Source organism: Fukomys damarensis, unplaced genomic scaffold (assembly GCF_012274545.1).
Source record: "Fukomys damarensis isolate Sample0158 unplaced genomic scaffold, DMR_v1.0_HiC HiC_scaffold_35, whole genome shotgun sequence".
Lineage (NCBI taxonomy): Eukaryota > Metazoa > Chordata > Mammalia > Rodentia > Bathyergidae > Fukomys > Fukomys damarensis.
This window is the reverse complement of record NW_022900947.1, coordinates 37,925,036-37,950,302: the sequence shown is the minus strand read 5'-3', so window position 1 is coordinate 37,950,302 and position 25,267 is coordinate 37,925,036. Positions and strand designations below refer to the sequence as shown.

Below are 25,267 nucleotides of genomic sequence, written 5' to 3'. Positions count from 1 at the left end.
AACTAAACAAAGAATAAAACCAAACACATACTTCTTCCTTTCACTAATTTAACAAGACAGCTAGAGGTGGAGACATACCAGTTCATACAGGTTGTGACTCACAGTAAAATTTCTCTTTTGGGAACACACTGTGACTCTGAGCTACCAAACTGCCTGCCCTCCATGATGAGATGACAACTATGTGATGCCAAAGCGAGCACTCCAAAAGATAAACTTTAAAAATTCAGCTGTAGGCTTTTCTCTCCTTTGTTCAGACAGCCCAGCAGATCCTCCCCATAATAAAGGCTTGTGGTAGTCCTGGTCTGGTCCTGGTTTTTCAGCTCTTTTACCTAACATAGCTGGCGCCAAAAACCCGGGAGGTAAGTGGTGGATTAAGCAATGATTCACCACGGGCTGGATCGATTGGCCTTTCAGCTGCCTCCTCTGGACCACATCTGCCGAGCCAGGACCTCTTTGGGGCTTTCTATCTTTGCCATTGCTGACGACTCACATCCACACCAGTCAAATTTCAGGGTGAGTAGGTAATTAGCTCCCCTCTACTAGGGTTCTCTGTCTCGTTCTCGTTCTCTCCCTCCCGGGACTTCTTGGAAATCTAAGCATTTGTCAGAGAGACCCTCTCGGGCCACTAGACCCAGGACTGTGGCTCAGGAAGTATCAAAAAAGACGAAGATGTTCCTCTCTTTTGCCCTCCTCCTAGGGAACTAATTACCCCTCACCCATCCTAACATGGGCACCCAACAATCCAAACCACCCCCGTCCCTCAACGCCTCCTGGCACTTCCTTCCCTTGGATTGTTGGGACCCGGACTTTAAATGAGAATGACTCACTTTTTATTGCAACCAAGTTTGACCTCAGTACAAATTAGATAATAAATCTCAATGGCCTGAAAATGGCACTTTCAATTTTAACACACTGCACAATTTATGCAATTTTTGTCAATGCAATGGCAAATGGTCAGAAATCCTTTACCTACAAGCCTTTCTTGCTCTTCCCTCTTGTCAAACCTGTCAGCCCTCTCAGGTACTTCTAGCCCTAGCTACCTCTTCCACCCCTCCTGTTCCACAGCCCCCGACATTCTCCTTGCCAGAGCGACTCCCTTCCCCTTTCCACCTCAGCCGACTCCAAAGTGACTACTTTTGACCAAGCAGGCCCCTTTATAAAAGGTCGTTCTGCCTGTGAGACCCCTCTTGGTAAAATGCCGCTTTATTCTTGTCTTGTATATATTACTGCTTGGACTTAATTGCTTAAAATTATTGTAAAATGGATGTGTGAGTTTCCTCTAGCTTTGATATTTGAGTTTGTTTAATTGTACAAAAAATTTACCTTTCAATGGGTTATCTTCCTTTTGTATCTGCAAGCCAACTGGTAATAAATTTGTTTATAAAACAGTACAAGGGTTTTTGTTTTGTTTTGTTTTGCTTACAAAGTAAATGGGTCTCTGTATCTCAAGGTTACACATTTTTCTACATTTCATTTAAGGAAGAGATAAAACTCCAGGGCTACAGGACATAATAGGCTATTCTTGCATCTCAGATGTCGCTGGACACCATAAATAATCCCTGTTCTTGACCCTAAATCCACCTTGAGACAGGAACTCATTCCCTCCTCTGGCTGACAAAAGTACCTTTTGTTTATAACTTAAAATGTTTGATGGTGTTTGGTTTATAGATGTTTAACTGATGTATTTAAAACATTTCTTTTACATTGTAAATTCTTTTTTTTATTGAGTTTATTGGTACATTTTAGGTATACAGTACAGTTACATTCATCACTGGGATCTTGTACCTTTACATGCTAGGTCTTGGTTCTCATTTTTTCCCCTTGCCCCTGCCCTCCCTTCACCCCTCCTCTCCTCCCCATTTACAAAAACTTTATTTCCATTTTTTCATTTTCTCATATTTTTTTCTTTTTCCTTATTACCTTTCCCCTACCCTTCCCACTTTCCCTACACCTTTAGCCCTTTTCTTCCCATTTCACAACGTCAATTATCTCATTAGGATCTTATGTACTATTACAGTTTATTCACACCGGAGAAACTATTCGGTATTTACACATGTGTGACTTATTTATTTCACTTAGGAGTATATCCTCAATATGTATCCATTTTCTACATTGTAAATTCTTATAATTATGGATTAACTTGACTTTCTGCTTACAGACTTCTGACAATAACCATAACACAAGATTATGCTATTGTTATAAAGCGCTTTTACTCCTTCTGATTCTAACTGCAAGAGATCTCTGTTAACTGACCTGCGAAAGTTTTGACTAGCCTTAATTAAAAGAGATGTTATAATTCAATTGGCCAAATATATCTGAGTGCACTCTAGTTTCCTAAATTGTATGTTTGTCTGTGTCTATCCAATTGTTTGAAAGTGTCTGTCCAATTATATTTTTTGATCAAAATGACATCAAAGATAGAAATAAGTTGTTAATTTCTACAACCTGATTTTACAGGTTAAATAAAAAATTGTCAAGATAATTAAATATAAACTTTTAGGTTTGGATAGACTTCTGTTGGTGAACAAAGAAGCAGCTGCTCAGAAAAATTTATTCTGGTCTTTGTTCACTAATGGGAGCCCCAATAATTTTCATAGCCTTATGGGAAGATATACTTTGCTAAATATGTTGTTATAAAATATTTATATTGTTATCATCCAAAGGTTGAGTTCTAAATATGTTATTGTGATATGTTTATAAAGGTCATCTTCAAAATACAATATTTTCTGTGGAAAAACAAGGAGTTACTAAAAAAGATCCTTTTAGTACCAAGCTACATTAAAGGACATAAGGTTTCATATAATTGTAATAATTATTATTACTACTTTTCTGGGGTACAAAATGTATTCATGTTTTCTGATTATACAGGTATTCCAACATATTGTTTATGGCAATAACCTTTTTTTTTTTTTTTTTTTTTTTTTTTTTGTACTGGGGATTGAACTCGGGAACTTGCTCTTGTGAGGCAGGTGGAAGAACCACTGAGCTAAATCCCCAGCCTGGCAATAACCTTTGGATCCAGGTATTCGCCCTTCTCTTCTCCACCTACTCATGATTACAGGTACATCTGTAGGCCCATACACTTTCCTTAGATGGCATCCTATCAAAAGGTAGTAACTTAAGTAGGAGTTTCCTGGGGTTTTTTTTTGTTGTTTGTTCTTATGTGCTTTTAGAGGGGAATAAATACATTTAACAATGGCTATTTTATACTAAGATACATATCTAAGTTTGTTGCAAAGATAATGTCATCATGATTGTCATGCTAAAATATTATTATTATATGTGGCTCCTGATTCCAAGTTTTTTCTGTTAATATTCTACAGGAAATCAACTACTATAACAACCATGATTGATAAAAATAGCAGCCCTCTACATGTATTTTAGATTCCAGGGTGCTTGCTATCCAAATAAAGTTATAATAGTCAACCTCACTGCTTCTCCTTCAGTACTGATGTCACTGATCTTCTCTTCTGGGTGTTCAACCACCAAAGGGCAGAGACCAACATTAAAGGTAACTGGGCTAAGAAGACCACCAATATTTTGGACCTGGCCCTCCAAGGTCATCAAAGATCCAAAGTATAAAGGAACCTTTTCTACAACACCTTACATCTTTGGTAAGTCACCCAACCTCCTGAGCAGTGCGACTGCTGGACATCAGAGGACAAATGTAATGTGTTCTAAAGGAGGGTCACCAAGAGAAAAAGCCTCCCACACTTTCACTGAAAGCACCATGGTCAAGCAAGGCCATGGCCCATCCTAATCATTGACACTCACAAAGGAGCTGAGAGGCTGTATGCATGGCTCCAAAGTAATGCCTAGAGACTTAACGGACCTTGACAGATAGCAAGAGGTTCATACTGATTAACACAGGTCTCACTTTAACTTGGTCTTAAATACCCAGCAGAAAAGAATAACCAAAAGAGGCAGTCAGTGAACAGGCACTAGCGAGACTTTTGAGACCCACCACTCCATCTCCCTATAAAGGGATAGATTTCCAAGTGGTAAACTAGATAACCCAATCTCAAAAAAGGCTACAACACCTATTTAATACCACCCTCCACTATCTCCCTGTCAATATCGCAGACGGTTGGATGTTTATGTCCATTTACCCCCACTCATTCACTCCAATTCCCATAAATTTTAACCTGTCTGTCTCAAATACTGGCAATTTATCCACAGTTCTGGGACCCCTCACTATGGGGCTCCCATTCCCTACACAAAACACTAACTTGACATGCACAGGGCAAAATGACAACACATCACTTGCCTTGCTTGCTTCCTCTATATTTCAGAAGAGAGCCCGGTCTGCCTATCCAAAGGACTATACTTCATTTGCAGTCTGGAAACATTCCGATGCCTCAACTGATCTGAAATTTTGTTACATAGCGTTTCTCAACTCTCCCTTGACCATCAATAATCCCAGATGTTTGAAAGGATCCTCTTATGGTCAAAGGTCAACAACAGGGCAGCCCCTTTCCCGGTCCCCTTCTTGATGGAAGCAGGGGTCCTCACTGGCATGGTGATGGATATAGCATGTGTCTCTACCTCTACACATTTCCATCAGGCTTTGTCAATAGAGATCTCAGAAGACATGGACAAGATAAGCCAATCCCTAAACAATCCAGGACCAGATTAATTCCCTAGCAGCTGCCAGCTCCAAAATAGACGCTTCCTCAACATGTTAACAGAGCCCAAGGGGGAACGTGCCAGACTCTAGGTGAAGAGTGTTATTTTGTTAACCAATCAGGCATAGTCAAGGCAAAGGTTAAAGAATTACAACAATGCATTGAAAACCTTAAAAAACAATGGGGTACATGGGGAACAACCCAAGACTATTCCTGGCTTCAATAGATTATGCCATGGCTACTTCCCTTATTGGGCCTGCTGACCTGCATGGGTCTTCTGGCCATGGTAGGCCTCTGTCTGTTTCACTGTTTTCAAAATTTCTTGCAGGAACACATGAGGGCATTTACCAACCAAAGAGTCATGGAACTAGTCATGGTGGGGTATCAGCCACTGCAGCAGAGAGAAGAAGCCCCCACCTACCACTGTCCCCAAACTTCGACCCTTTGTCAGCTCGAAGCAGCTCCAGAAGAAGAGACCTTTGCCCAACCACCATAAAACAAAAGCCTGCAATGTTAGATTTCCCTTGCCTTAGGACAGCTGCCACATAGAATAGCAGCCTCCATGTTAAAATATGGCTTCTCCCAACAAAGGACAGGCTTCTTCCCATCATGCCTCTTCTCCCACCAAGAGTAACCCAATACTTGCTACCTCCTAGCAGCTAGTGATGTCACAGGCTCCTCCAATCTCTTAATACTACTTCACTAAACTCCACCCCAGCTCAGACTAACCCACCCCTCTCCTATAAAAGAAGCTTTCTGTTCTGCCATGTTGCTTTTCTCTCCTTTGTTCAGAGACAGCCAGGCATATCCTCCCCATAATAAAGGCTTGCTGTAGTCCTAAAAATAAATAAACAAACAAACAAACAAATAAATAAATTCAACTGTATAGTATTTTACCCTAGTAAATATAACATCATAAAATCTTTAAAGTAAATATTTAAAACTATGTAAACCCACCTGGTTCCAAAACAAAACAAAACCTTAATGAAGCTGCTTACAAAGAGAATAGGATTTATACAAATTTAAAATCCCAGGCCAGGGATTTTAAATCCAGTGGTGCCGCTGCATTCCTCACAAATGCAAGGTCCCGAGTTTGATCCAAAACAACAAAAAACAGAATAAAATCCCCCAATTCTTTTATTATAGCACAGTAATTTCTTGCTCTGATTTTCTTATTCTTTAAAACATTTTTTTCTTGCCCTGTTTTTGATACCACCATTGTTGATACCTCCAGCTATCGGTCTAGATTTTTAATATTTTGGGTGGTGCTAGGGATTGAGCTCAGAGTCTATCACACACATGCTAGCAAGCACTCTACCACTGAGCCACACCCCAGCTGCTGATTTGTTTTCACTTGCTTCCACCATAGCCAAGGAAGTTCAGTACTAAAAAAATCTGTAAGTCTCAAAGCAGAAGCTTGAGGTCTATATGTTTGTGGGGCACAATGCAATGTTTCAATTCATATATACTTTGCATAACGATCGAGTCAGGGTAATTAGCATATCCACTACTTTATAAATTAATAATTTCTTTCTGGTAAGAATATTAAAGAAAAAAACCATTCCAGTTATTTTGATATCGAGTACATTATTATTAACTACAGTCACCCTACTGTATAATAACATTAGAAGCTACTCTTCCTATCCTTATAATTTTGTACCCACTAGCAAGTCTACATTTTCTTCCACTCCCTAATAGTAATCTCTGGTCACTATTGTTAGTTTATGCTTTACTTTTATAAGGTCAACTTTTTGAGAAGCCATGTGTATTTCTTCGTTTGAGAGACAGTTGCACTATGAAGTTCAGGCTGGCCTTAATCTCCGGGCAACCCTCCTGCCTCAGCCTCCCCAGTGCTCAGATTATAGGCATGTTCCACAGGAAGTCACATATCGAATGAGACCACACAGTACCGTATTTGTCCCTCCGTGTCTGGCTCACTATGCTTTACATAATGTCCTCCACATCCAACAATATTATCACATCATAGTATTTCACACCCACCCCCAGCCCCTTAGTACTGGAGATTGAAATGACAGCATTTCCACTGAGCTACATTTCCAGCCCTGTTTTTACTTTTTATTTTGAGACAGGGTCTTGCTAAGCCACTAAGCTGCCCTGGCTGCATATTCTTCCTCATAATTCAGCTTCTTTAGCTGGATCCCATTTCTTAAAATGTCTGAACACTCTTTCATTTTGTATATATGCCACATTACAAAAATTCAGGGCTGGGGATTTAGCTCATTGGGTGCCATTGTCTGCCTTGCAAATGCAAGGACCCAAGTTCAATCCCCGGTACCAAAAAAAGCAAAAACCAAAGAAACCATTCATCCATTGTTGAGACATCTAGGTTTATTGTGAATCGTGCGTACACCCAGCAGGGCAGACATGTCTTCAATACACTAGGTCATTCCCTCTGGATATAAACCCAATAGTGGGATTGCTGGGTCGCAAATTCTTTTTTAGCATTTTTTCTCTATCTCTATTTTTTCTATGACAGGTATATACTTTTGGTTTGAATCATCACCTTTAGATTTTTATACTTTATTGGCTTTCTTATAGATTAAATGAGATCTAACTTCCTTGTCCCTTACATCTACTTTTTTTTTTTTTTGTACTGGGGATCAAACCCAGGACCTTGTGCTTGCAAGTAAGTCAGGCATGGTGCCCCTGAGCTAAATCCTCAGTCCATCTTACCTTACATCTACTTCTTGTTCTTTTTACTGCCAATATAGCTATACTGCAATTGTTAGTTAAAACTAATCAGTTTATGATTATGTAAATACTGTTCACTGCAGTGCCAAAGAAAGTACTGTAATTATGTTTCCTTTTTGGTAAATTGTTAAGGATTCCTTCTATAAAGACCCCAATGAGCCATCTATTCTCTATTAAAGGAACATAATCTATGCAGTCTATTTTTCTGACCATGGCACCGGAGATATCTTTAATGTAGGCCTATGGTCAACTTCTAATATTTAACAAACAAACATTCACACATCCTGTACTTCTATTTGGCTAGTCTCTGTCCTTCAGATTCGATTATCTCAAACTAATTCTTTAAATTATACTCAATCCTCTAAATCACTGCTAAAACACTTAAAATAATGAATTTGCCAAAATATCTATTATAGTACTTTTGCAACCATAGTAAACATTTTTCTCAACAAATCCAATTTCAAACTTTTTCTTCCTCTATGATTTGCTTCATGCTCCTTACAAATCTCTGTTACCTACTAAATTATGAAGCTATCAGAAAACTTACATGTCCTGGATAGAGAAATATTTTTTTCTTGTTGGCTGTATTTGTTCTAACTCATTTTCTCCATGACTTCTACTCATTCTTATTACTGCTAGTCTATTCAGTAAGATCTCCTTACAATTCTACTCTCTTCTACCTATCCATATACCCAATCTCTCAGAACCAATACTGTATAGTTTTAGTATCTAACTTGTATTTCTTCACCAGTCAGATCCTACAAAAGCTCCAACTCCATAAACATTTCAAACATTTCAGCTGGACCACAATTTGTGTTTTCATTTTATTTATTTTTTTATTTTTTTGGTACAGGCGATCAAACTCAGGTGCTTATGCTTGCAATGGAACCACTGAGCTAAATCCCTGGCTGTGTTTTCCTTTTTTATATCAGCTTCTAATGCAAAAGTGTTCCCATTTCATTTCACATATAAGTGAACTAAAAAAATCAACATCTGGAAAAAAAATTAACACACAGAATGTCTGACATTTGGTCCATTTTAAAGCACTTACTGGTTGAACTCACATTAAATTAAAACAATGATACTTGGTTCTAGGTTAATTTGAAAAAATAAAGTCTCTATTATGTACTCCTTTCAGAAGAGCAACCCAATACATACCTCTGTAGAAAATATGCTTCTCCTGCATTTATCCACATATCAGAGAATCCACATTATCACATTAAGAAAAAAGACTAAAATGTGCCGTACAGACATCACTGAGTAAGTATGCCAAGAGTCATAAGGTTTAACTACATCATTTGCTGAAAATTTAAGCTGAGTAAGAGGCTGTAGTTACCTCTTTTTGTAGATGGAGTTTGAAGCAACTGTTTGGCTTTGAGGGAAGTACGAGGCAAATTTTTCAGCCTTTGCGAAGCTGTTGAAAAATAAGGAACTGTAATATTTGCCTGGAAGTACAAGATAAAGGCTATAGCTTCTGTAAACGTGACTATTTTAATACAACTTTAAAATTTATCAAGAAGCAGACTTCGTAAGTGGAAATATGTTAGAATCGTAGAAGCAGAGGAATTTTAAAGTGATGCTTAGTGCATTCAATTGGAAAAGAAAGAGAATAGAAATCTTAGTGCACAATGCATACTTTAAGGACTAGTTTCTTTATAGATGAAACAATCTCTAAAATGTCAATTGTTTGAAATATCAGAGAAAACAAACCACCAGCAAACATGCTACAGGATGCAAAGAATACAATACAAAGACATGATAAACACAAGCACACAGTACAGAATAAAATAAATGCAGTACTGTTCAATGCAAAAAAGCGCATTTTGGCAAAGCAGTTATTGTTAGATGAATTGTTCTAAAATGAAACAGTAATCCCCATACTCAAAAAGGAGAAGAAAACTCAGAACTATGCAAGTCCTCAGGAAATCATAATCTATTGGCTTTAACATGTTCAATATCACTCTGCTGTAGAATCCAACTGTTCCTTGCCTCAGAGTTGGGTTGCAACATATCTGGACCACACACATGTATGCATATAGGGAGCTAAGTGTGTTATGGAGTAGGGGTTCAGCTAAGTCAGAGCATTTGCCTTTTACAATTTTTAACAGTGATCAATGAGGAATGCTGAGCTTTCTTCCAAACTTCTATCAACCACATCAAAACTCCAAAATTGACAAGTAAGATGCAGCCCAGGGCTGCCTAGAGTTAAAATGGTTCAAATTACTTCAATTTATAGTTATTAAGGCTCCAATTATCAGAGTTCCACACAAACCAGTGTAATCACTCATTAAAGTGGCTCTACAACGTCATCCCGCTGACTGGAGAGTTAAACTTCATACACTACTAGGATTTATGTACAACAAAACAAACCAAAAAAAGAGATCCCATTTCTACAAGACTACCTAGGGCATAATCACTGGGGTAAGAAAGAGAAATATGATGTATCATCAAAGAGATGTCTGTTTCCTCTATTGCTTAATTCTATCAAAGCTGAAAAACTACTGTTTTCTCATAGCTAATAAATTTTTTAAGAATTGTATTCGAGGGCCAGGGATTTGGCTTAGTGGTTCTGCCACAAGTGCAAGGGCCTGAGTTCAATCCCTGGTACCAAAAAAAACAGTGTATTTGACTTCCAATTTTACAGCATTCCAAACACTATACTTAAATAATGTTTGATGCCAACTAACTCAAATATTGTCATGGAGACTACCAAAAACTTTGGTACGTTATATCTGTTCCATAAAATTATACAATACTGTTCTTGTTGATACTTTTCACTTATATATTTACTCATACATTTCATTCCATTTATTCATATTTCCTTCCACCCATCCTTGCTTTCATTTATTTTAATAGTTGAGTATGTGCTAAATTCCAGGTATTGTTTTTGGTGCAATGGTTTTAGGAGCCAACTCGATAGACATAGAACTTATTCTTATAGAACTAATACTCTAGCAAAGTGGAGACAGACATAAACAGAGTAGGAAAACGTATGGTCTTCCAGAGAGTAACAGCTACTAAGGAGAAAAATTAAAGAGGAAACGGGAACAAGAAATGGGAGCTTTAAAATGTACTTATAAGGAGGGTAATCAGGAAAGATTGCCCTAAGATGACATTCACACAAAGATCTGAAAGAAAAGTGGGAGTGAGCCATGTAGATTATCTAGAAAAACACTCTAGATTGTGGAAAAAGCAATTGTAAAGAACACTGAGACTGGAGCATTCCCAGTACATTTCAAGAACAGAAGGAAGGCTCAGTTATAAATAAAGGCAGAAGGAAATGAATTGAATATATACTCGCAATCTACAGTATCTATTAGTCAATACAAAAACTTAGTGAGGGCTTAATGGAAAGATCTGACTTGTAACAGTTGTGGTAACTCCAGCAGACTCTATTATCCCTGAAATTTCATGGTTATATCACAACCACGACATCTACAAAGGAAAACTGCCCACCAGGAATTTAAAGACTTAGTTACATACAGAATCAGGGAAACTGGCCTGACAGAAATGGAATGAAATGAATGATTTGCATAAAATATCACACTGTCACATAAGTTAATCAAACAAGAATAAAATTTTTATCTGAATAATAATTCTTATTTCATTTTCCTAAAGTCAAAATCATTTTTTAAATAACAAAGTACATGTAAGTGAAACTCTTCTAAACTTTCTAAATTAATAGAATTTAACGTGTTAGCTGTTTGAAAATGTTTATGGTTTAAAATTTGCCTTGCTTTCTCTTTTAATATTTATGTAATTCTGAATTAGTAAGAGCACTCTGAGAGGCAAAGACACTACAGAGAAACAATTATTCTTTGATGCTATCATTATAATCCACAAATCAGCCCCTCTAAAAACCTCTGTATTTCTAGCAAACATATAACACTATTTTCCAAATCATTCTAGCTCAAAATCTTTCTTTTAGTACATGCACTGCTGAAGTGAGCACACAGCTCAAAACCTTATTTTAAATTCTACTTATTTACCTCTTGCAGTTTCTTACATCTGTCCCTTTATTTATATTTCCACTGTCTCCTAAATACCTCAGACCATTGCCACCCTGTTTTGATTAGGACAATGTTCTTTAGGGGCTTCCTACATATGACCCTTTTCATTTCACTCATGTAGTACCTCAAGGGAAGTGCAGGGAATAAGCAGGTATACTGTCTGTGCAGAATTTAGAAGCAATATAAAACCAGCTCTTTATTCTAATGCTCCAGCAATAACGTCAGAGGGAAAAAAAACACACTTCCAACATTTTACTGGTTTGTCATAAGCAATAGCTGCAGTCACTACTGAGTTTTAACAATATCACACAGGTTTTTAAATTAGTACATTTTATTATGTGTCCTTTAATAAACACTGTATTTTATATGAAAATGAAGTATGAGAACTCTCAGTAATACGGTTCAGATGCATTTTTCTTTCAAGAGTAACTTTCACAGTAGTTTAAAATAACACAAGATTACTTCAGCAGAATATGTGTCTTCCACACTATGCTACAATGTACTAGTAAGTTTAATCTTATTAAAAATAAACGACAGTATAACAACTGTAAAGTCACTAAGAAACAATGTGAGTTACCTTATTTCTGTCATTATATGCAACTTTGAGGTTGCACTTAAAACTTTTCAACTGGGAAGGCATTTAAAATCATGACTTGATCCTCCTCAAGACAATGGCTTGGGCAATATAAAAATTTTTAGAGTTTACTGTAAAAAATAGGATTTTCTGAACCTTCTAATTTATCTTTATGTTAAAGTTTTTCCATATTTGCCTATCAGTTGCTCTGTGAGGAAAAACATCTTTCATACTTAAAAAGACAGTGTTCTTTCATCAAAAATGACTAAAGACAGACTGAAACCTGGCTAGTGTGCTGAGCCTCAATATTCAAAGATGAATTTTGAAGAAATTCACTGGCAATTTTTCAGAAGCTAAAGTGATTTCATTACTATGATAGGTAATATGTAAAAATATTTTTCCTTAACAAAAAGATCAATGCAATTTAACATCCCACTATCTTCTTTTTGTACTGTAGTATCGATTTTATTATGTTTTTTACTGACAGAGTTAAAAATACAAAGCTCAACAAAAGTATTTTCATTGTTGGCCTTTGTTCCTGGCCATTATTACTTAACTTTAATTAACTTTAATTTTATTACATTATTATTATTATTGAACATAAGTTTTGTCACATAGAAGAGATGTTAAGATAATCTCCAGGTGCTAACTACTAAAGTAAGTATAAACTGCTATTAATGAATGTACTACTAGGTAAAATACTCCTGGTTTTCCTACTTACAATACTTATTGCTTACAAATTCTCATTCAGTCATCCTCTGATACTCTGTCATTCTCCATCAGTTTTCTCAGTGTCACCGAATCATTTATTTTTTTTAAATCACCCACATTTTATCACCCTGTTACCAATGCCTTTTTGTAAATCTCCACTTCATGCCCAGATCACACAATCACCTTCTAAGTGATTCCAATGTATCTTCCATTTTAGTTCATTCTCCACAGTGCTATCACAAAGAAGCTTCTAAGAAGGAACCTTGATAAAAAGTCCACCACGGCTCCTTATACCCACAGGCTGAAATTCCAATTCTTTAGTCTGCTATTTCAAAATTTCATTTATTCCCTCCTTACACTTCTCATTCCCTCATTACTATGCCTATCTCTCATCACACCCTATACCCTGAGCTTCAGTTGTCAGGCCGCCACTCTCCAGTGCCCCTTCATAATTGTGCCCGTTGGGAATATCTATATATCTTTCTTCATTTGGCCATGTACACACATAAGCTTCTCCTAAGCTGGCTATCTTTCAATATCTTTCCTGAAAACCCTTCATACTGTCGAGTACCTTTCCTGTTCTCCTAAAGAAGTTCCTGCCTACTATAAAGCACAGGATGTCTCACATTTATATTAGCAGTGCTGGGGCCATAACACACACACACACACACACACACACACACACACACACACACACACACACACACTTATACTGAATTAAGGAACACATAAATGACTGACTACTGGACAATATCTAGAGTTCTAAACCAAGCATTCAAGGTCTTTCAAAATTGAGGTCCCAAATAAGTGGCTCTCAAACTTGGGATATTTCCCCAAAACAACTGAGATACTTCTGAAAAACAAGATTCTAGGGCTCCACCCCAGATCTATTCAATCAAAATGTTCAGGGATAGGGCCAGGGATTTAGCTTAGTGGTTCCGCCACCTGCCTTGTAAGCACAAGGACCCGAGTTCGATCCCCAGTACCAGAAAACAAACAAACAAACCAACCAAAATGTTCAGGGATAAAAGCCTAAACAATAATAAAATCTACTTAAAATTATATTACTGACCCACCATCATTGGTGGTATTCTTTAACTGATATTCTATAACTATTTTACTCACTCTTAGACTGGTCTATAGTTAGTGTATGTAATATGATTTCGATCATTGCTTCATAATTATGTAAAATTCATGTATAGTCAGTGAAATTGAGAGAAATTCCTTCCTTCTGGGCTTGCAAGTAGTTTGGCTATGCATAAGCTAAAAACTGTTCCAGATACTCTCCCTCTTCAGTGAGAGGTCTAGAGCAGAATATTGGTATTATGAGCCTTTTATCTGAGATATTTAAACTTTAATCTCAAACCAAGCTAAAGGCTGGGGATTTAGCTCAGTGGCACTGCATCTGCCTTATAAGTGCAAGGTCCTTGAGTTCGATCCCTGGTACCACATAAACAAACAAACAAACAAAAACCCAAAAACAATACTTAATCAAACCAAGCTCCAAAAGAGCCATCCATGGATGTTTCTCAAAATGCCTACTCATTTGCAGTTAGTTCATTACGATTTAATCCAAACACTGATGGATAGTAAATCAAGGGTCTCTGAGAAGTTTGGGAGGAAGGAGTGATTTGGCCATGGTTATGTTACTTTTTTAGATATATGACTGTTTACAATTCAAATGTTTTGTATGAATCTCTACTCCTTTTCTATAAAATAAATGGATATTTGTAAGGTTCAAAAGATATAATACATGTAGAAGTACCTTTAAACATTTTAAAATAGTAATCAAAATTTGGGTTTTTTTTTTCAGCTTTAATTGAGTTTATTGGTACATTTTAGGGATACAGTACAGTTACATTCATTGTTGGGATCTTGTACCTCTACATGACAAGTCTTGATTCTCATTTTTAAAATATCAGCAGATTGTCTTTCTTTCTTTTCTTTATTTATGGGTCAATATGTCCTATATGTTTCTCAAAACTAAAACTTTCTATTAAGTCTGTGTTCCAGTAGTCTTAGAGAACCTTTTGAAAAATTCTACCTCTGATAGTTTTTTCCTCCTCTAACAGAAGAAACTGAGAACATGACCTGGATCCATGACCTCTACAATGCTCTGGTTTTCTTAAACTTTTTAAGTTACATTATTCAAATATAAAAGTTGGAAATTGATAATACAAGTGGAAAACACATTAGAACTCTCACAATACTCATAATTGAAAGCCAGCATCCACAATAATGCAGCCACAGCAAATAAGCTTATAAAAAGTGATTGGCATAGTAACAAGGCAAAAGAAGTGACCCTGAAGGTGGAGATAAGCAACCTTGCAAAGTTAGCTTCATGCAGACCAGCAAGAAAGAACCAAAGCTTTACCACTTATAGCTGGAAAATACTTAAAAGAAAACAAAATGCAACATTATACTAGTAACTAAAGCTTATATAAAAATACAAAATACCAATCCATTGTACAAAATGTATGAAACTTGCTGTATTTGTACATAAGTATATAGTATACAAAAAAGTTATTATAAAAACAATGCATGTATTAATTAAAAGCACATATTTTTATGAGCCAAAGATTTATGTAAAATTTCAAGAAAAACATAACTTTTTGCTTAATGATGTTTTAGTTTTAAACAAAATCTCAATATTTTCATAAAGTAAACTTAAGTTCTAAGCTTGATAATATTCTATATTTTCTATTTTATAAATGTATTTTTGAAAAGAGTAAAATTCCACAATAAAACAAATACATTTGTGACATTCTACATTTGATCTTAGCTAAAAGGCTGGAAGCGATTTTTTTGTGACATTTTAAAGTATAAATAATACTAAAGCTACAAATATAAAAATGAACAAGTACATATAAGTGCAAAAAGCTTTTCTGCCTATGCATCATTATTTTATATAACTTTATGAATCTGTATAGTATTTTCCACAAAACAGTGAATTAGTAATTAGAATATCATTATGTTTTTTATATGTGTTTTCTTTAATTATCACCTCTGGGGTAAAAGAGATAATAATTCACCCACAGAAAACTTTTTAGGAAATCGGCAGGTGATTATACATGACAATTTTACCCCTAGAGAAGACAAGTTATTACCATAAAGTTGAATATATAGCCAAAACATTTTTTTTGGGGGGGTAATGGGGATTGAACTTGGGACCCTGCATTTGCAAGGCAGGCAGTGGAACCACTGAGCTAAATCCCTGGCCCCAAAACATTTTTATATTAATATTTGTCTTCAAGGTTTCTGACTTTTCACTTTTCTTCTTCTTTGACCAAGAATTATTTTATACCACCCAATAGCTTGGGATGCTAGAATAGTTCAAATAAAGAGAATGTATGAGGGAAGGAGGAAACAAGCCCAAGAAGAGAGTGGTGCTGACGATTAATGGAATGATGTAAAGAGGACAAAGGTGGAGGTGCTTTTATCAAACGCAACAACACACCTTTGGAAGCAAGGTATAAAACTTTTGTCACCTGTACAGACAATATAAAAGCAAGTCTTATACCCAAGTTTGATCAATCTTCTTAATGTTTGAAACTCCTCTTACTGTTGGGTTAACATTGTGTTTTTTGTTTTGTATCAGCTGAGTATACTGGTGAGAAAAAAAACCCAGGAACAAGAAACTCTCAAGTACTAAATTAATGTGAAAATTTTTTTGTTTGCTTTTACTGGTGATTGAACCCAGGGCCTTCACCCTGAGCTACATCCTTGGCCCTTCTTAAAATTCTTTATTTTGGAGCCAGGGATCTAACTCAGTGGTTCTGCCACCTACCTTACAAGCGCAAAGTCCCGAGTTTGATCCCTGGTAACCCCCCCGCCAAAAAATCTTTATTTTGAGACCAGGGTCCTATTAAGTTGTTAAATTGCCCAGACTGGCCTCAAACTCATGATCCTCCTGCTTCAGCTTCTAAATCTAAAGGTAAAAACCTACCACTCACCACTTCAGAAATGAGAGTTCACGTTTTATCTTTAATTTTATTTGTAAGGTTTTATGAATACATATTCTATACTTTTTATGAGTATTATAATGAGTATGATAATGGTATTCTTAATTATACAGTTCACGATGTCCATTCCAAAAGACATAAAATTTGGTACGAAAATATGTTTTGGCATATATTCAGCAGAATAGATGAGGTATATAAATCTCTAGATAATTTTCCAAAGTGCTTTAAAATTTACAGTTTTAAACCTTAGAAAACATAGAAATGACATCTCTGGATAATTTTTATATATCTTTGTACTAAATCATGGATGTGACAATTTTCTGTAGGTCAACTGAGACTCTCAAGCTGGATCACCATGGATTGAACCCGCACTTGCCACTTATAAGATGTATAACCAGATACTAACTAAAGCTTTGATTTCTAATTTTTAAGACATGCTAATAATTGTACCTCCATCATAAATTTGTTCTGAGGGTTAAGACTGCATGTAAATACAGTGTAATGTGAATTTCTGTAATACAAATTATTATTATGTGCAATGGTAATGAGGCAGATTTATCACTGTATTACAGAAGCTGGATTCAAGTGTATTTTTGGATAGCCTGTTAATGTTTTTGGGTGGTACTGGGAATAAAACCCAGGGCCTCACACATACCTGCCATACACTCTACCACTATGTTATACCTTCAGCCCTAGACTACTGATTTTTGAGTCTCTAAGTGGTAATAGCTTAATAAAAAGTAATGAAGCCAGCTAAATAATAGAGCCAAAGAAGACTACAAAGGAATTAAAAATAATCAGGTATATTCAAATTTTATTACTCAATAAATGACTTATAAACAAATACACCAGTCAATAACCTCATGTTTGTATCATTTCTTTATAGTCTTGAAGACAAGAAGGAACACATCACAGTTGCCATTCAACCACTGATGCTACAAGGATCTAAGTGTGCATGCTCTGCATCTAACAGTCCAAGTACAGGACTCCTGTAAACTGAAACCCACAAGAGATGTGTACTCAGTTTTTATAGATTCACAGAAATAAGTAATTATTCATTTAAAATTGGTTCAATTACATACTTATATCCTAGTTAAGAAGCAATAATTTTTTTGAAATGTTCAATTCTTTTTCAATCACCCTATAGTGTACAGTATAAAAAAGCCATCTACTCCTATATAGCTTCTTTTTTGCTTATTTGTGGGCAGTTTGTCTTGGAACTTTGTACTGCATAATTCTCTCTGATCTGTTTATACCTGTTTATATCTCCTTAATTCACAACTTCAACCCTCCTTTCAATCATCACCTTAAACTGCTTTTTTTTGAGTCTGACCTGCAACTCACTACGTAGCCCAGGCTTGTCTCGAACTCACAGCGATCCTCTTGCCTCAGCCTCCTGAGTGCTGGGATTACAGGTGTGCACCACCACACCCAGCTTACCTTAAGCTTCTTTTTTTAAAAAAGTACTGTATTTGCTGGAATATTTGTTTTATTCACTAAGGACCTATTTTTAGTTGTTCTAGTATTTTTACAGAATCATTATTGTTTTATTAAAGCTCTAGTAAGAAAGCTGCTTGGGTTTTAAGTTTAAATTTCAGAATGATTTCTTTCCACCAAATTCTATCATTTTCAATGTAAAATATGGCAGAATAGAGGGCTTTCAAGGAATGGCTATGTTGTGCTCTACATAAATAATCATTTATTTAACATACTACCTGTTATAAAATAACTCAAATTGTTGTTAAAAATAATAATTGAAAAAAAGCATTACTTCCATGTAGAAAGACTTGTCACATTCACGGGCTAGTATCCATCCAATTATAAAAAACAAAAATTAAAATCTACATGTGTTTTGTTTTATATATATATATTTATTTATTTTCATTCTAGGCTGGCCTTGAACTCACTATGTAGGTCTTGAACTTGTGGCAATCCTCCTGCCTCAGCCTCCTTAGTGCTGGGATTACAGGCATGTAGCCACACCCAGGTCTGCATGTATTTAAAAAAATTTCCAAAATTCATTTTCTCTGCTTGAGTTTAGTTTTAACTCTAAAACTTTATTTTCAAAACATAATTTAAATACAGCAATACCAATCAAGTCTTAAAGAATGATGGTTTTTGGCAATTTATTACCTCAAATTTTCATCTCTAATGAGTACTATTATAAATATGAATTAATCTGAAATTACTGTGATTATTATATTTTCCATAATATAGAAATAAATCGTCTCAAATTTTCTACCAGATGATACAGAAATAAAGTAAGATTTTATCTAAATCCTCAAAATACATTCCTATTTGAGAAAGAAAAGCTACAAAAATCCAACTCTGATATAGTCTCAGTACACTATAGGTTTGACCGATGAATTGCTTATTTTTATTATGATGTTCTTTAGAGTATATAATTATAAGCTTTTAGATATATTTTTAGGGGTTCTGGGGATCAAACCCAGGCCTCAACACAAGCATTCTTGCACTGAGCTACACCTTCTGCTCTAGATATTTTAAAATAAAATGGGATATAGTGTTGTGGTTACTATTACTACTTCTAGTTTTTATAAGTAAAAACTAAATCCCTTTTTTAACAAAAGAGACCAAGGGTATTTTAAAATTCTGTAAAGACCAAAGTTTCATACACTTATATCTACTGATAAAATTGGATATTTTTACAGGGATAACTTTAAATTTTAATATGGTATGATTATCTTATTACAACAGTTTAATACAATTGTTCAACTAGAAATAAATATCCGTAATTTTCATTTGCTGTTAATTAACTGACACCTCAAAGTGTTAAGAAAGATACTCACTGGCTGAAGCCTGAGATTGTATACGAGGTATTCCTCCATTTGGCACTTGAAAATTTGAATCACTTCTGCTGCTTTTCACTGAGTCAACTTGTGTATTAGATGTTCGAGACAGGTTTGGAAGACTGCGCCTTAGTTTCTCTACAATAATAAGAATTTTAATTTTTAAAAATCTAACCACTGTTTCACGTAGAGAAAGAATTACAGCATCAATTAGAACTCAAAAATGAAATTAAACATTCTACATATTATAAAAGAGAAAAACAAAGTATTAAAAAAAAATCAACCCAAAGTTTATTATAGAATAAGAGAAAAACCTTAAAAGATAACTATAAACTATATATTTAAATCTAAATCTAAGTAAAGGTTGCTCCATGAGTAAATTAATGCAAAAGTAACCTAAATTAATTTCCTCTTTTATTTTTGCATTGATAAAGTATTAATAAAATGGTAAACTTGAATATTTACTTATCTGAAATAAAAAGTCTTAGCAAAACTGTGTTCCTTCCACACAAAATATGAAGGCTTTTTCCAAAAATATTCTCACTACAAAATCTGCCAGGGCTGGGGAGGGGGTAGCTCAATGGGTACAGCACTTGCCTAGCATGCACAAAGTTCTAGGTTCACTCCCCAGTGTCATCCCCCAACAAAAAACAAACAAACAAACCAAATCTGCCATGTCTTACCTTCGTTTTTAATATTGCTCGTCTGTAAATCTGTGGGATGACCTTGAAGTGAAAGGCGAGGTTGCTGTAAGCGGCTAATCATAGGCTGTGGAGACACTCTACTATATTCTATTCCCCGAGCTGGAGATCGTGAACGAGGTGAATTTCTAGGTGATTGCTTAGGTGATGGTCGAGGTGAATTTCGTGGTGATGGTGAAAACCTGTTAACAGCAGGGTATACCGCATGATGCATAGTGTCGTCTTCATCATCTAAGCTTTGTGCATCAAGTTCCTGGTCACTAAATGTACCCCGTCTTGTAGAATTGCAAGATGAACCAGAACTGCGCCGAGATGTGGTGGCTGCATATTCTTGCCGAAGACCTGGCAACAGTTAGTGTGTTATTTTATTTCTTTATATTTTCAAATACATATATATTTTTAAAATTTAAAAGAAAAGATTATCATTGAGAAATTCAAGTAGGGTATATATAAAGTGTAAAGGAAAACTCTGCTTCTACTTTTAAATGTTTTCCCATAAAAGGATGTATAAATCAGATCTGAAGGTTATTTTAAAAGTGAAAATATATAAACTTTTGTACAGTTTCAATATTTTCTTGAATCTAAAATCTAAATTACAAAGTACAATCAAAATATAGAAGCATTTCAACTCCTAAAGACAGCAATTCAGATTTGAGCCTAACATTAATGGAACAGAATATACCACTAAGCAAATAAACTCTTTAGAAACTTAATCCTTGGATTAAAACCCTAACACCACCACCAAAAATCATTTAAAAAAGGAAAAAAAACCCAAAACCCAGAAACTGTGTAATACTTTGAGCACATTCTACTAACTACTGACAATCCAGGAAAAAGGATTTTACAGAGAGATATTCAAACCTTTAAGTCATATATTTACACACAGAAAGTGCTATCAACAAGGTTCCACAAACTAGTATATTAAAATCACCATGGCTATCTTTAAAACTATTGATTTCTTGGGGTATAGTACACTAGTACAGTACATGTGTGGCATGAATGTGGGCTCGGGTTCAATCCCAGCACTGTAAAAAAACCAAGGCAACACAAAACAAAAACCACTAATAATTCCTGGGTCTACTTACCCTTCAGTCAGGTTTGGGAACCACAATACTGAGTTACTTAGTGTCTAGTTACAGCCAATATGGCACTTATGTCGTTTAACAAAAGACAACAAGCCTGTAAAACATCACTGTTTCAGAAAAGAAAATTCAGATCCCAATGTAGCCTCTTCACAAATAAAAAGACCCTAAGAAGCAAATTACAATCCCTACGGGCTTTGCATTTATTTTTTAAATGAGGGAACATGAATACGCAAAGAGCCTAAATATGGAATTCTACATTTCTAATTTCTGCAGAAGTCCTGAAAGAGTTTGTTATAAAAAAAAAAAAAAAGAAGAAGAAAATCAAAAAAGGGGGTACATGCCGGGGATTTAGCTCAGTGGTTCGGTGGCCTGCCTTGCAAGTGCAAGGACCCGAGTTCAATCCCCGGTACCAAAAAAGGAAAAAAGGGGGGGTACATGTCATTTTGGTGTCATCTTTCTTTTAATTCACCAAGAAATACATATTTATGCATGTGTATGGCTTAGGAAGGACTACTAAACAATAATGAGGCAAAAATTCCTATTATATACCAAACACAAGATGAAAATTAAAGCAAATAGTTGTTTGAGCTTTATCAAAATCCTGGGCTCTAAAAATTCAAAATTTAAAGAAGAAATAAGTGAATTTATTCTATGGCAAATACTTAAACAACAATCTTTTTTACCCCCTCTTTTTTTTTTTATCCCCTCCTTTTCATATCCATGAATAACCAACCGACTAGCTGAAAATATCACAGAATAAATGAAGATACATAAAATTACAGAAGAGAGACCATGTCAACAATTTTCAAGTATAACAAGAAATAAAGAAATTAAACCCTTCTATCTGTCTAGGGGAAGCTGCCTTTAAATGGGAAATGAATCAGCAGAGAAAGAAACATGCTGCAGCTTTTTAAATGTTACAGCTTGATAAAGCCTACTATATAAAGGATCTATTATACACACAGACAATGGAAAGTTTTTTAACCAAATTTTAACAATGCTCCATTACTCTTAGCCAATTGTCAAGACTCTAAAATGTGTATTTCAAGAATTTTTTCACTGAAAAGGTTAAAGGATCATTTTAGAAACATTTTTTACTTCACAGTATAGGGTATGGCATTTATAAAACGCATAGGCAAGAAAATCACCATCACCAGTTTACATTCAAATGAGGCCAGGGCTTTCATGAATCCCCAAGAAGAATGAAAAATTTTGCACCTATGTATATTCTAGGAATGACAGAAGAAATCATTTTTATTGGATTCTTATAGATGACTGTGTCCTAAAAAGTTTCAAGACCCATGCCGCAAAGCATCATCACATGTTTTAATTTAATGTCACAATTCCAATTTTCTCATGAGTCTTTTTTATATTTGTATACATGCGAGAAGTGAGGTTTGTTACCAAGAAGGCAAAAGTTGGTTATTGAGGTACAAAAAAACTCTTAAGATATATTAACTGATAGTACTTAGAGAGTTTAACTGTGATATTAAAATTTCATGGGGGAGGGATATATGAATAGGAAAAACAGAAAGGCTCTTTAGGAAAGCAATAAAAAAAGAGGTTAAGAAACACTGATTTACACTAAAGATACAGAGTAATAACTACACTTGTGCATGCCAATACAAAGTTACACACAGGGTCTGGATGTAGCCACAGAAGCTAAGGATAATGTCGTTTCTTTGCCTTTCTTACAGCAAAACTGCCCTATGTGAAATGGACTCTGAAAACAAATAAATGAACAAACAAGCACCTATGTTGAATAAGCCTCTGAACTGCTCATTTCAACATATCTTCTTTCACTACATTACTATTCCCACAACACTTTATGACATACTTAATATGTACACCAAATATACACAGTAGTGAAAAATGTCAACCTCTAATAATTGAAATACTCACTTTCTTCTTGCATCCGGGCCAGAATCTGTACATCGGTTACATCATTTAGCTTATAATTGGATCCAATTGAATCTTCATCTAATTCTGAAGCACTTAACTCACTGTCTATAGAGGACTGAGGACTGAGTGGAGGGTTTCTGTCTGATGAACTTCTGAAGTTACCTAACAAAAGAAAAAAATTCACTTTGGTAGGATAAAAGTTGAGTAAACATCTGTTACAATTAACTAGATAGCATATCCTTTGATTTAGTACATTAGTATTCTGCCATATGTTTATAAAATCAGCAAACACTGAAAATGGAACTTGACCTAGTTAGGAAAAAAGAGGGCTACAGAAACTCCTTTATATACAGTGACATAAAGACATAACACCTTTTCAAAATTGAAGTATAATTTACCTAGGCTCTGTACAACAATCAAACTTTTAACACAGTGCCTAGAAAGGAGTCAGTACTCAAGTGTTAGAGGATTTCAACTTTTAGAAGACAGTCCATGAAATTATGAATCTAAGTAGATGAATTTATGATGTAGTGTTTTTTTCCTCAAATCCAGTCAAGAGCAAGCACCATCATCTTTTCCCTGAATACTAGTTTTCCTAAACAAAACTAATTTGAGAAAAATTAGATTCCTTAGACACTGAAGAACAAAACAAAACAAAACAAAAAGAATACTAGGCTAATTTTTCCTACATATTACATTTACAAAATTCTTTTGCCAAATTAGTAATGGAGATCCAAGGAGTTCTAGCTTTTAGCAGTGAAGCACTAAAGATAGGTAACCCAGAAGATAGGTGTGGTGGAGCACGCCTGCAATTCCAGTTCCTCTGGAGGCTGAACCAGGAGGATCACAGGATCGAGGCTAGCCTGGGAAATTTAACAAGACCTTGTCTCAAAATAAAATTTATTTTAAAAGGCTGGTAGTGTAGCTCAGTGGTAGAGTGCTTGCTTAGCATGAAAAACAAAGTAAAGAAAATGACCAGGTTTTGAAAAGTACTTTATCATTTTAAACAAACAGGCAAACAAAACAAGTTAGAATAATAATAATGCACATGTCTAAAAGTGTCTAACTTGTTTCTAGAGAAATAATCATAAAATCTGAACACTGCTGCTAATATTTCTAACATAGATTTATCTAAAACTTGTCTTCCAGAATTTTTTACTATAATCACCTCCAATATGAAAAACATAAAAGGAGAACAAAAACACAAAATAATTAACAATTATACTATCAATGAAAGAAGAGCAAGTGATAGAAAATGTACCCCAAGAATTTGAATACCCGAATCAAATTCTTTATTTTAAACAAATATTGCATATCAATCTCTTTAACATGATACTATTCTAGGAAAAATAAGTAAACTGTTTGTATGATTGAAAACACTGAAAGGGTTACTATCACTACTCTGTCCAGTTAAAAGTTTCATAAATAAAACGAACCTGAACTACTAGTAACTTATTTTTTGAAGTAGGGAAGTAAATTAAACACCATTTCTTAGTAACTCCATTTTTTTCTCCTTACCTGAATTTCCAGGAAGTATAAGCTGTTTGACTATAGGAGGTCGCACTGGGGTTGAGGACGGAGAATTGAAGCCACTGCTGTACGGGCTACTGGCATTTGGACTGTAAGGACTTGTGTAACTCATAGAGTTGAAAGGATTATTATACAAATTCTGCCTCTTGAGAGCTGCATTAATAAGGAGGCGGAAATCAAATTTAATAATTAAAAAAAGTTAACATTTTATTTCGGAAGTTTTTCTATTAAAATTTTATTGTCATTATCTCAGTTTAAATAAATATTTCATACTACTAAGGAAAATATATCACATTGATAATCCCAACAAAATGTTTTCATTCTCTTAAACTGTGTTATGCAAATAAAGCAGCAGTCACACCCAACAACAAAATAATAATATGGGAAGGCTATGGGAAGAATATATCCTAACAGAATAATTGCCACTAAATTAATTCACTTTCACCTTGTTGGAAAGTTTATTCTTTAATAACTATTCTATCAATTGTGACTGAACTTTAAGTTTAAATAAAATATAAAACATTTTCTTAATTTTCTATAAGTTAGAAATAACAAGCCTTAAAAAGCTTTTCTAAAATTTGGATTTTTGAAAAAATGAAAAAATGGTAATTCCCTTTTTAAAAAGACCCCAACATATATATATAT

The 25,267-nt window shown here is 35.1% G+C and overlaps 1 protein-coding gene across 1 annotated transcript in view; it reads right to left on the bottom strand.

The window, feature by feature from the left end:
- Slain2 (SLAIN motif family member 2) overlaps positions 1-25,267 on the bottom strand; it is a 58,883-nt gene that overhangs the window by 19,384 nt on the left and 14,232 nt on the right. Inside the window, exons 3-7 of the mRNA XM_010640288.2 lie at positions 24,611-24,775; positions 23,093-23,254; positions 20,088-20,447; positions 19,405-19,542; positions 8,674-8,751 (exon numbers count right to left, since the gene is read on the bottom strand). Of these exons, the coding sequence (XP_010638590.1) occupies positions 8,674-8,751; positions 19,405-19,542; positions 20,088-20,447; positions 23,093-23,254; positions 24,611-24,775 (903 nt within the window). The remainder of the gene's footprint in view (positions 1-8,673; positions 8,752-19,404; positions 19,543-20,087; positions 20,448-23,092; positions 23,255-24,610; positions 24,776-25,267) is intronic.